General features: G+C 39.5%; 1 protein-coding gene across 1 annotated transcript in view; it reads right to left on the reverse strand.

Moving 5' to 3' along the window:
• Positions 1 to 805: 805 nt before the first annotated feature.
• LOC115127409 (plexin-A4-like) overlaps positions 806 to 13,841 on the reverse strand; it is a 97,099-nt gene continuing 84,063 nt past the window's right edge. Inside the window, exon 11 of the mRNA XM_065021651.1 lies at positions 806 to 1,154. Coding sequence (XP_064877723.1) covers positions 806 to 1,154 — 349 coding nt within the window. The remainder of the gene's footprint in view (positions 1,155 to 13,841) is intronic.

Below are 13,841 nucleotides of genomic sequence, written 5' to 3' on the forward strand. Positions count from 1 at the left end.
CCCATGCCTAACGATTGCGTCTGAAGCTGGGCTTGCAGCACAGCTATCCTCGCCGTAAGGAGGATAGGAGTTTCTCTGCTGGTGTGTGCCAGGGAGATTTTGTTTAGGCACATATGGAGCAGGAGTTGACATCGCAGGCGACGCCCTGCTCCAAGGTGGGCCACCAGTACTTTGCGTCGATGGATTGATACCGGGGTGTCCAGCGGTAAGGAATGTGTGCGTCCAGGTCAACAGCCGATCCCTTACCCCCATTGGGACATAGGTGCGCTCAGGAGGGCAGGTTCCCTCTCCAGAGCCTGGCCGATGTCCATATTTACGTCCCAAAACATGGGGCCAATGATCCAGGAGAACGGAATGACTCTCAACTGACGTGGAACCACAGGGTAAGGGAAAGCAGGTCCTCTGGCATCCTGGTGATTTTCAACCTCGAACAGGAGATGGTGGGCATTAGGACGTTGGAGCCACGGGTGGCCAAGGATTACTTTGTGTATGGGTGCGGTGATGATGAGGAAGTGAATTCTTTCTTGGTGCATGGGTCCCACAGTGAGGGTGAAGGGTGCTGTGATTGTGCCGGATCCCAATGGTCGATTATCCAGGGCTTGAACCAGAAAAGGGGAGGAGAGCAGATACAAGGGGGTGTTTGGGAGGAGGCGAGGGCCTAGTAGATGAAATGACTTGCGGCATCGGAGTCCACTAGAGCTGTAGAGACCTGAACACCGGAGCCAGTGGACCTCGGGTAAGGATTCACCGGACACCGCTGGGTCTGGTGCCCCTCCTGGCCACAATAGGAACACAGCCCCAGCTGTCACCGGTGACACCGCTCTAACGTGGAGAGGTGTGTGACCCCTATCTCCATGGGTTCAGGCTCTGCCTCAGGACAGTCAAAGGAGTAGGGCAAGGGGTTAGGGAGGTGACAGCCCTCCTGAAGAAGGTTGTCCAGACAGATGGCCATCACGATGAGCACATCCAAGGAAACGTTGTCTTCCCGGCACGCCAACTCCATTTGGACCTCCTTGCGCAGTCGTCTACGGGTTTGGGCGCAGAGCACCGGTTCATTCCATTCGCTGGAGGCTGTCAGAGGCCGGAAGGTGAGGGCATACTCCGCTGCGGTCTGGGCACCCTGCCACAGCTGGAATAATCGCTCACCTCCCTCTCTGTCCTCAGGTGGATAGTCGAAGACTTATTGCAAAAATCCCTGACCTATATTTTTAACTTGGCAATTGTTTGTAGTATTATCCCTAAGATCTGGAAAGCGGCGCATCCTCTCCCTACATAAATGAGGATATCCTTCTAACTTAGATAACTACCGTCCAATTTTCTTTCCAAGGCCTTTGATAACTTTGACCATCACATTCTTATTCAAAGGTTGACTGAAATAGGCCTGGATCAGGCTTCTTGCAAGTGGTTTGAAAATTATCTGTCAGACAGGACTCAATGGGTGAACTCTGATGTTGTGTGGCGGAAGAATCAGAATTAGTTAGGTATAGATAATTATGATGTCTTATCTGCATAATATGCTTTTATGATATGCTTGTTATCCCTTCGGACTCTGGTGTTGGCAGTTGCACTTCTTCCATCAGCTGGGGCTCAGTCACCTGGGTTCCAGAGAGGGGAGAAGTCAGGCTTGTCTTTTACATGTCCCTGGTGCTATGCAGAATATCAGAAAGAGAAGAGGACAGGAGGTGACATTGTCATCATATGTGAATGTGTTTTTACCTATTCTTAAACCACTTGAAGGGATGGCGTGATTAATTGGGAACCAATTACTTGTCGCCACAATGTCTGTGCGCCAGTCACTCCCTCCTTTGACCTTGGGGGAGATAAGGTTTGAGACAACAGATGTGTGGGTTAGTGTCTGGAACCATTGTATGTCTGATGTTGCACTTTTTCTGGGATAGTGTATGACCTAGAGGCTCCCTCCCCTCAGTGAGCTTGTGTGTGGTCAAGAAGTTTTTTTTACTTGAGATGGCAGTATCTGGATTTGACAATTGATTTATGCCATAGAATGAGTTGGTGTTTATGTGCCATGAAGTACCAGGAACAAGATCGGAGCCTCGTCTTAGGGGCCAAACTGAACAATAAGAACAGAATTTATAGCAAATGCTATCTGGCTGCGGGATACTCTTTTCTCATCTATCAAGTCTCACATTGTGACCCATTCTACACATCTGTTGGTTGTTATGTAGACTAGGGGGTGGATCTTTGCTGCAAAACATCTCAGTAGCCTTTGTGTGGTGGCTCTCAAAGAATCATCTGAGAGTGGTTCGTTGACCAGCTATCGCTATTGCAGAGCTCTCACTAATAAAGATTCAGTTTAAGTACAACTCGTGTGATGTGTGATGTGTGTCTCTCCTTATTTGATAATATAGAAATTAACCACCACATTTGTTAAGTCTAATTTTCTGGATATTACAAAAGGTGTACCGCAGGGGTCAGAACTGAGACCTGTTTGCTTTACTATTTATATAAATAATCTTCCTCTATCTGTTTAAACTTGAAATATTCATCTGTATGCACACGACACCGTTGTATGCCATTGTCCAAACTGTTGATCAGGCTGTTAGAGCTACAATCTGACCTTGTTACATTACAGAAAGCCTTGGTTGGTTTAAAACTTGTTCTCACAAACATTTTTCAGATGGACTACATATTAATTCATCGGATGGTTCCCCATTGATCGGGTTCCCGCCTACAAATATCTGTGCAACTGGATTAACAAAAACGTCATGTTTAGAAAACATAGGGATGAACTAAAGTGGGCATCTTTTTTAGAAATAGATATTGCCTCTCCCTCAATAGCAGGAAGCAGATTGTACAGTCTACTTTCCTGTCAGTTTCCTGTCAGATTGAAGCAGCCACTACTATTAAACTTTTGGATGCTGTCTACCATAACGCCATTGGTTTTATCACGAATGAGAATTTGAATACTCATCACTTCATCTTGTATAAAAAAGGTTGGCTGGTCCTCATTAAAGTCCAATTGATCAATTCATTACTGCCATTTTGTTTACAAAGCCCTACTTCAAAAGCTACCAACTTACCTAACTTTGTTGTTAACGTATAAAATACACACACACAAACGCAAGCACATGCACTCTGTACACACTTACATTGTAATATTGTTGTATGGTGGTATTATACATTTATTATTGTAGATGGTGCAATAATGTTATATGATGTACTGTTTTATCTTTTATTTTATTTTTGATATAAATGCTTTAATGTGTTTGGACCCCAGAAAAAGTAGCTGCTGCAGGAGCTAATGGGGATCCCTAATAAATACCACAACAAAGGATTGGTTAACTCTTCCGATTCCTTAGGTCACCACGGAATTAGGTACATCCGCTTTAAGTTTTCAAGCTTCTTTTTTGGAATCACTTACAAAATGCATTACATTTGGATTCCCTGGTGCCACTAGGGCATTTTAAAACTCTGATGATAAATTAGTTCACCGAGGTGTGCAATTGTTTTGAATGGTTGATGTAAAATCTTGTTTATGATGGATGTGATGTTAGTGATGTTCTAATGTGATGTTATTGTATGTTATTGTATCGTGCTATATATTTTTTTTATTTTACTTTATGGTCTCAGGGCACCATTGAAAAAGACACCCTGGTCGCATTTGGGCAGTCGAGTGGTTAGAGCGTTTGGACTAGTAACCGAAAGGTCATTGAAATCTGTGAATGTGGAATGTGTTTTGTTGATTGATTGAAAAACAAGAAAACTTAATAAAACTTTAAATTGAAAAAAGAAAAAAGAATATTAATGACTCCAACCTAACTGTATGTAAACTTCCGACTTCAACTGTATATGAAAGGTAAACAAAGAAGTGATGGAGTCCAGGTCTGATGGAGTCTGATGACGTGCAGGTGCGTGTAATTATGGTGACAGGTGTGCTCCATAACGAGCAGGCTGGTGACCTAGAGACCGGAGAGGGAGCACACGTGACAGTTAAGCTTTCTGTGCTCTATTAACGTATCCTGAAAATGACATCTGCTGCTGTAGATTGAATGGTCATATCTCAGTTATTGTTTTCATATATACAGAGTGCAAACTGATCAAGGGGTCGAAAATGTAGTTATTTCCAGATGTATGTTCACTGTCCGAGGAACGGGCCCTGGAAGATTTATTGCTGGCAATAGTGTCCATAACCAGAGGTAATTAAACTGTTCTGTGCTCTTTTTTTCTCTCTTCCTCTCTGCCTGTCTTGTTGTACATGGAACCTGTCTCACATGCATTCATTAAAAAAAACTTTAAGATGTCAGCTGATAATTTTAAGATTTACACCACATAAACACTCAGCTATTTTCCCTGGACTATCAAGCCCCTGTTGCTGCCAAATTTATCGTCACTAATGCAGATTTGTTTCTTTTGAGCATCCAGATTCAGAAGGTGGAGGACCTGCTTTATCAGGAGGATAATCTGGAATCACTGACAATGGGGTAATTGTTCCTGACATCCCATGTTCCTTGTCTACTGAGAATCTTGCTTTGCTGCAATGTCAAGTGAACCCTACCACTGACTCATCTTTTGTTCAGGACATATACATGCATGCTCTTTGATTATTCATGAGTTTCCAGACTTTTTAGGTGCAGTCCTCCCACACTGTGTAGGATATTGTTTTAGTCCCAATAGCACTCTTGATAATGGCCAACATTTGTACATTTTGGAGGAGGCTGAAAGGATAGCGTGCCCAGCTGTCACGGTGAGAGAGTAGACTACTCTGGATAGAGCAGGTACTTTTGTGTAGTCTATTTCTTGCGAGGTTTTCTGTCCTCAGATACAGAAAGCTGTGAAAGCATGTCTACAGATTAAGAGGTCCCAATGAAGAGCAGTGGTTCTCAGTCCTGGTCCTGGGAAATCAAAGGGGTGCACATTTTGTTTTTGCATTACACAGCTGATTCAAATGATCAAGTCATCATCAAGCTTCAAGTGGTATTTATGTAATCATTTGTGACACTATCCTTGATATGATCCTGCTATTGTCACATGCTACACATGCACATGTATCTATCTATCCAATGTTATCATGATTTGTTATAAGGGATATTATACTTATATTATACAGGACGTATTATTAAAGAGATGCTTTACATTGAAATACAGATAGAGATGTAGTAGTAACAGAGTTAATGATCCAAGGTCAGTTTTGCATTTCACCTCCTGATGATTATGATGACTAGCCGTATTAGAATTTTAAAAAACAAAGCTTAATCATGCTCTCTCTATCCATCTGTCTCTCGTCTGCAGGTATGTTTTGATGTGAAAGAGGAAGCCAGTCCCGTTAGCTCCCCTCACCCGCTCTTTTAAGATAACCTTTGGGCTGCCTGGGAGCCCAAGGCTGGTTAGGAGACACCGCTAGAGACACTATGTAATTGTGATGAACTGAGAGAATATTAGGGTAGCACTGTAATTCATTAATCATATGCTGTCTTCCCTGCTCCTTTGTTTTACCTCTTTCCTTTTCTGTCTTCTACACCTCTCTCCTCACCTCCTTCTTCCTCTTTTTTATAATGCACACCATATGTGCATTGAAGTACAGATTGAATTTGTATTTATAATATAATATTACAATTACACTATTTATAATGCATGTATTATGTATTTATAACACCTGGATAATGAACCTTCAATAAAGTGTTTCACATTCTCCACTGGTTGAAATTAAGTATCTCATTGGAATATGACATCTATTCTGTGTCCTCAGATTAATGCACATGAAGGGAGTTAGATATGCATATGTATATTTCTTTATATATGAATTACACATCAGCCTTTACTTAAATTATGTTTCTAGTCTATTGCACAGATACAATGTGTAATCATTGATGTCCCAGGAGCAGGAGTGGTAATCACTGTTGAAGTGTATAATTGTAATACATACATACAGATACAGCATCATTCAAAGAATAGAGTTTGATACACCTGGTATTGGATATGACTGAAAAAGAATGTCTCACAGAGATTCTTACCTGAACCGTACCTTTATTTGTCAAGGTAGAGTACATGATCAGTGAATATATTCAATGTACAGGCTACAATGTGGGGGTCTCATTGCATGGTAATAACTACAGTACATGTATATAGGACATGCATCCTTGGCACAATAAAGATATTATATTCTACTCAATCCACAGGCTTCATTAATGCCATTCAGACTTGAAGTCGATACAACAATTATGATCGCTGAAGTTCATAGGTTCTGGACTAATATTCATACCAAATGTTTTCGGGTCCATACACAGATCGGCTACGTACTGTAGCTAGCTACACATCCATAGGCATACAGTTATTTTTATCCTCCACTACACAAATAGCAAATAAATAGTTAGCTAGCTATGTTACTTCAGCTGTATTGCATGGCAAATATAAGCAAGGCAAGCTAACACAATTGTACATTCAATTTGTAATAAATGCTTTTGCTAGCTAGATTCTTTACATCCACTGTTTCACAAAACGACAGCCTGGTTTGCTGGTTTTCTCAGGAATCCCTAAAACATTAAACAACACGAATTACAAATCCATACTCATGTCATAACACTAGCTAGCTAGTTGGCTAATGTTAGCTAGTCAGCTAACTTGCTAAATAGCGATTTTTGTAAATGAACTTAACCTCTCTAGGGTATGTCCCACCTGGCTAGCGTCCCACCTGGCCAACATCCAGTGAGATTGCAGAGCGAAAAATTCAAGACTCACTATAAAAATACAGAAAACAAAACATATTTTACATAGGTTTAAGGATTAACTTCTTGTGAATCCAACCACGGTGTCAGATTTTTTAAAATGCTTTACGGCGAAAGCATACCTTACAATTATTTGAGAACTTAGCCCAGCAGACAAATCATTACAAACAGTAACCAGCCAAGTAGAAGAGTTACACAAGTCAGAAATAGAGATAAAATGAATCCCTTACCTTTGATGATCTTCATATGGTGGCACTCAGAAGACATTCATTTACTCAATAAATGTTCCTTTTGTTCGATAAAGTCTCTTTATATCCAAAAACCTCTGTTTTGTTCGCACGTTTTTTTCAGTAATCCACAGGCTCAAACGCAGTCAAAACAGGCAGACAAAAAAAATCTAAATTATATCCATAAAGTTCATAGAAACATGTCAAACAATGTTTATATTCAATCCTCAGGTTGTTTTTAGCCTAAATTATCTATAATATTTCAACCGGACAATAACGTCGTCAATATAAAAGGTAAACAAGAAAGGCACTCTCTCGGGATTGCGCATGAAAAAGCTCTGTGACACGGTAGGGTCCACTCATTTAGACTGGTATTACTCCCTCATTTATCAGAATACAAGCCTGGAACAATTTCTAAAGACTGTTAACATCTAGTGGAAGGCATAGGAACTGAAATTTGAGTCCTAAGTCAATGGATACTGTAATGGCATTGAGTAGAAAACTACAAAACCAACAAAAAAATACTATTTCCTGAATGGATTTTTCTTAGGTTTTCGCCTGCCAAATCAGTTCTGTTATACTCACAGAAACTATGTTAACAGTTTTAGAAACTTTAGAGTGTTTTATATCCAAATCTACCAGTTATATGCATATCATATCTCTGGGCCCGAGTAGCAGGCCGTTTAATTTGGGCATACTTTTTATCCAAAATTCCGAATGCTGCCCCCTACCCTAGAGAAGTTAATGACAAATAAATGCACAATCGTTTGTCTCTACATTAACTAACATATCCCTCTCAATTGTACATGTTTTGCTTGACTCGTTATGACGTTATAACTACTTACATTTGGTTCCACCATAATGTTTTGTCAGCCATCTTTGCTGAAGAAAGTCACCAGGGACGGGTGGCTCGCGTCAAATAAGTCATTGGAACCACTAGATATGATTGGTCAAATAAAAACCTTGGGACCCAAATGCATAATGAGTGCTCTAACTCCCCCTTGCGGTGGTCTGGAGCGTTGAAGCCGGGTACCTCTAAGCTTGCAATTATTAAAGGACGAACCACTGTTCCTTAACACATATGTTTTTCCATCAGCAGACTATGATCAATAATGTCAAAAGCCGCACTTAAGTCTAACAACTCTAATTTTGATTTATTTTTGTTTTAGTGAATTGTTGGATTCAGTGGTTAAAATATGTTTTTTTGAACAAATGTTTTTAATTGCTGCCTACATGGGTCATGGCTCATTGTATAGTCTAAATTATTTTTAAAAATCTAATCTCCCTAACCCTGAGATACCACTAAACCCTACTTTGACTGATGGTATAGCAATTTTCATCTTTCAGAGGGATCCGATTGTGTTACCATTTGACTCCTACTGGGACATGCTCATAAAACTTTCTCATATACAGGGTTTTGTCTGGCTAGAAACAAATCAAGGGGTTTTATTATTATTCTACTTTTGGTGTCTGGACACATCCATCCAAACCCAGGCCCATCGGCTATGGAGGAACTTCCCACTTCAAATTATTTTAAAACTAGATCAGGGTTGGCACTGATGCACATTAATGTGAGGAGTCTGATGCTGAAATTGGACATGATAAAAGTCACACTGCTGACCCAGATGTGTTAGTACTGTCCGAGACCTGGCTTAAGAAATCTGTTATACATCAGTTTATAGGCTTGGATCGTTATAATGTTTATTGATGTGACGCGGGGAGGTATAGCCACCTACATTGCCGTTCAAAAGTTTGGGGTCACTTAGAAATGTCCTTGTTTTTGAAAGAAAAGCACATTTTTTGTCCATTAAAATAACGTAAAATTGATCAGAAATACAGTTTAGACATTGTTAATGTTGAAAATGACTATTATAGCTGGAAACGGCTGATTTTTCGTGGAATATCTACATAGGTGTACAGAGGCCCATTATCAACAACATTCACTCCTGTGTTCTAATGGCACCTTGTGTTAGCTAATCCAAGTTTATAATTTTAAAAGGTTAATTAGAAAACCCTTTTGCAATTATGTCATCACAACTGAAAACTGTTGTGCTGATTAAAGGAGCAATAAAACTGTCCTTCTTTAGACTAGTTGAGTATCTGGACTATCAGCATTTGTGGGTTTGATTACAGGCTTAAAATGGCCAGAAACAAAGAACTTTCTTCTGAAACTCGTCAGTCTATTCTTGTTCTGAGAAATTAAGGCTATTCCATGCGAGAAATTGCCAAGAAACTGAAGATCTCTCACAGCGCTGTGTACTACTCCTTTCACAGAACAGCACAAACTGGCTCTAACCAGAATAGAAAGAGGAGTGGGAGGCCCCGGTGCACAACTGAGCAAGAGGAAAAGTACATTAGTGTCTAGTTTGAGAAACCGGTGCCTCACAAGTCCTCAACTGGCATCTTCATTAAATAGTACCCGCAAAACACCAGTCTCAACGTCAACTGTGAAGAGGCGACTCCGGGATGCTGGCCTTCTAGGCATAGTTCCTCTGTCCAGTGTCTGTGCCCATCTTAATATTTTATTTATATTGGCCAGTCTTGGATATGGCTTTTTCTTTGCAACTCTGCCTAGAAGGCCAGCATCCCGGAGTCACCTCTTCACTGTTGACATTGAGACTGGCGTTTTGCTGGTACTATTTAATGAAGCTGCCGGTTGAGGACTTGTGAGGCGTCTGTTTCTCAAACTAGGCACTCTAATGTACTTGTCCTTAGCATTGAAATTGGTTATCAACAGTGTGCACTTGGATTTTATAGGATTTTATAGACCTCCATCTGCAAAAGTAGAATCCCTGGATTCTCTGGTTAAACTGATGAAATGGTCCCTAAGGGAGATTTAAACTGGGATTAGTTATCTCCGAACTCCGAGGCCAGAAGAGGACTGTGCAATATATTACATTTTACTCAAATTATAAATGCAGTCACAAGACTCAATCCAAAAGACATCTCTAAGTCAACACGTATTTACGTTATTCTAACAAACAATCCGCATAAATACTCAGCTGTTGGTATTTCGCAAACAATTTAAGTGATCATTGTGCAGTTGCTTGCATTAGAGACACCAAAATCCCCAAAGTTCCCTCTCAGTTCATAGTCAAATGAAATTTTACGCAGTTCTGTGAGCAGGCATTTCTGCATGAACTTTATGCATGCAACTGGGATAGGATTGCACATATTCCAGATATCGAAGAGGCATTCTCCTATTTTCATTCTATGTTTTCCACTATCTGTGATAAACACTCCCCTCTGAAAAAGTACCAGGTAAGAGGTAGATACAAACCCTGGTTTACAGGGGAATTATCTGATTTGATCCATAAATGAAATACACAATGGGCCAAAGCCAGAAGGGGTAATTCTCATACTGAATGGGAGTTATTCAGGGAACTGAGAAGTAAGTGCACCTCGTTAGTACGGAAATGCAAATCTAGCTTATATTACGAATCTACCAAGGCAAATCTCAATAACCTGATGAAATTATTGAAAACCATTAAATCCATGAATGCTAACACAAACTCCTCTGGTCTTTCGCTGAATATGATCTTAAATTCTATGGATGTGGCTGACAAGAATAAACTGCTTCACATGTTTAATGCGCATTTTGCTAAAGCTGGGCATTTATTTGATAATGAAGTCCTTCCTAACATCTCAAATGAGGCTGTGAACGAAACTACCACATGCCGGCCTATGGTTAATCTTTTTCATTTTACCGAGATTGAGCTTTCAGAAGTTGTAAAGGAACTCAAATCTATTGGAATTAAGAAAGTGGCTGGCCCGGATGAATTAAACCCTTATCTTCAAAGAATTGATGCAGAGATCATTGCTGCCCCTGTCACTCATAAATTAAATATTTAATTGGCGTGTAATACCATTCCAAAAGTCTGGAAAGCAGCCTTTACGTAAGGGTGGAAAGCATCCCTTTACGTAAGGGTGGAGATCTGTCCGAGTTGGATAACTATCGTCCCATATCTAAACTGTCTGCACTGGCAAAAGTTTTGGAAAACCTAGTGAACTCACAGTTGAAAGACTTTCTTTATAATAACTCAGTTTTATCTCAATTCCAGTTGGATTAAAGAGCCAAGCATAGTACAATTACTGCCATAAGTAAGGTTGTAGGTGATATTCTAGATGCTCAGAACAAGTAAAATCACTGTGTTTCATTTTTTATTGACTTATCGAAGGCCTTCACGCTGTTGACCGTGCCCTGCTGTTGTATAGACTAAAAAAGGTTGGTTTAAGTGTTGATGCATTGAATTCGTTCCAAAACTACCTTTCTGACAGAACATAGTGTGTAGCTCAGGAGGGTATGAAATCTGAGTTTCGAAGGCTTACAAAAGGAGTTCCCCAGGTCTCAATTTTAGGTCCGATACTTTTTACACTATATACTAAAATGATTTAGGGAAGACTGTTGACTATGAAAATCTCCATCTGTATGCTGATGATACAATTATTTATTCTTGCGCATCGGATATTGAGAAGGCTTTTCAGAACTTACAGTTAGTTGGTGGTTGATATTATTTAAAGGCAGCTTTTCCAATTGAAACTTGTGCTTCATGAAAAGTTTATGGTTTTCTCTTCCCTGAAAGTAAACAGATGGAGTCACTTGCAGATGTTAACCATAACAGGCAGGCAAATTGATAGGGTCACCTCCTATAAGTATCTTGGGATGTAGTTAGATGAAAAGCTGAATTTTAAACAGCACATAGATAACTTGACCAAGAATCTGAAGTTGAAATTGGGTTTCTATTTCAGGAACAAATCTTGCTTTTCAATGTTAGTCAGAAAGGATCGATTCAAAGCATGTTTGTTTTTTATCAGTGCAGGATTATGGTGATATTGCCTATATGCAGGGTTCAGCATGTACCTTAAAAACTCTGGACACAGTGTATCATGGTACTTTAAGATTCATTACAAATGCTAGATCACTGCAATGGTGCAATGGACCTCTCTCTCCACCAGGAGGCTAAACCACTGGTACACTTTTGTGTACAAAAAGCATTGATGGGACAACTCCCTTTCTATCTCTGTTCTTTACTGACCAGATCAGTCACTCGATATGGTCTTTGTTCACAGTCACTGCTTTTCCCATAATGCCACTTCATCCTGGAACATGCTTCAAAAGATTTTAAAGTTAGGGCAGTTAGTGTCCTTGCCTGTTTTTAAGACTCTGATCGACAACACTGTTTGTGATAACTGCAGATGTTTCTAATATTCAATTGCATCTGTATCTTGTGACACTTTGTCTTTTGTGTGTGCTGCTATTTCCTTCTTTTGCCTTCTTGCCAAGTCGCCCTCGCAAAAGAGGTTTTGAACCTCAATGGGTTTTACCTAGTTAAATAAATAAAGGTTAAATAAAACAAAATGGCTCCCACAAACTTTTTATTATTAATTTCTCTCAGCCAATCATCAGTCATTTTTGGAAGTGCTGCGCTTGTTGAATGTCCTTCCTTATAACCGTGCTGAAAGTCTGTGTCAATTTGTTTACACTAAAATAGCATTGTATATGGTCAATTTTTCCAAACGTTTACTAAGGGTTGATAACAGGCTGATTGGTTGGTTATTTGAGCCAGTAAAGGAGGCATTATTATTCGTGGTTAGTGGAATTACTTTTACTTCCCTCCAGGCCTGAGGGCACACACTAGTAGGCTTAGATTGAAGATAAGGTAAATAGGAGTGGCAATATCGTCCTCTATTGTCCTCTGTAATTTTCCATTCAAGTTTCAGACCCCGGTGGTTTGTCATTGTTGATAGACAACAATCATTTTTTCACTTCTTCCACACTCACTTTACGGAATTCAAAATTACAGTGCTTGTATTTCATAATTGTAGATGTGTAGTGTCAGCGTTTGTTGCTGGCATGTCATGCCTAAATTTGTTAATCTTGCCAATGAAAAAATCATTAAAGTAATTGGTAATATCCGTGGGTTTTGTGATGAATGAGCCATCTGATTCAATGAATGCTGGAGCTGAGTTTGCCTTTTTATTCAAAAATGGTATTTATGGTGTTCCAAAGCGTTTTATTATCATTCTTTATGTCATTTACCTTTGTTTCATAGTGTAGTTTCTTCTTATTTTTATTCAGTCAGTCACATGATTCCTCAATTTGCAGTATGTTTGCCAATCGGTTGTGCAGCCAGATTCCTTTTTCCTCATCCCTCTCAACCATAACATTTTTCAGTTCCTCATCAATCCACAGGGATTGAACAGTTTTTACAGTCATTTTCTTAATGGGTGCATGCTTATTAGTAACAACATTTTGAACAGAAATGCAATGGTTCATTGAATCAGTATAAACTTTTCACATGCACTGCTGCAATCTAGTGGCCAAAATCTAAATTGCGCCTAACCTGGAATATTACATTTTGGCCTTTTTCTTGTATTTCAAAGATCATGGAATAAAAAATATAAAACACATTTCCTTTCAAATGGTATCAATAATATGCATATCCTTGCTTCAGGTCCTGAGCTACAGGCAGTTAGGTTTGGGTATGTCATTTTAGGCAAAAATGATTAACATTGCCTTGGGAAACCATGAATCTGATTGTTGAAAAGATTTATGTGTTAAATTAAATCTTACCCAGTTAATTAATAAGCCCAAATGTCCAAATTTGAAGGACCCTACAAAATCAACCTTGATTGACCTTATATTTACAAATACCTCAGAAATATATGTTGTAAGTGTGGTGTTTTCCTTAGCTATAAGTGACCATTGTCCTATTGTATGTATCAGGGATGTGTGAAATACCTAGCTACAAACCTCCTTTTACCAGAAAGAGGAATTTTAAACATTTCAATGACAGACTTTTTTTTTTACATGATCTTCAATGTCGTGACATTGACTGTATCTCATCTATTCATGATCCAGAGATGGCTCTAAAACACTTCTCAAATGTATTCAATGCTATTGTCGATAAGCATATTCCTTAAAAACCAC

This window comes from Oncorhynchus nerka, linkage group LG2, assembly GCF_034236695.1.
Source record: "Oncorhynchus nerka isolate Pitt River linkage group LG2, Oner_Uvic_2.0, whole genome shotgun sequence".
In the NCBI taxonomy this organism is placed as follows: domain Eukaryota; kingdom Metazoa; phylum Chordata; class Actinopteri; order Salmoniformes; family Salmonidae; genus Oncorhynchus; species Oncorhynchus nerka.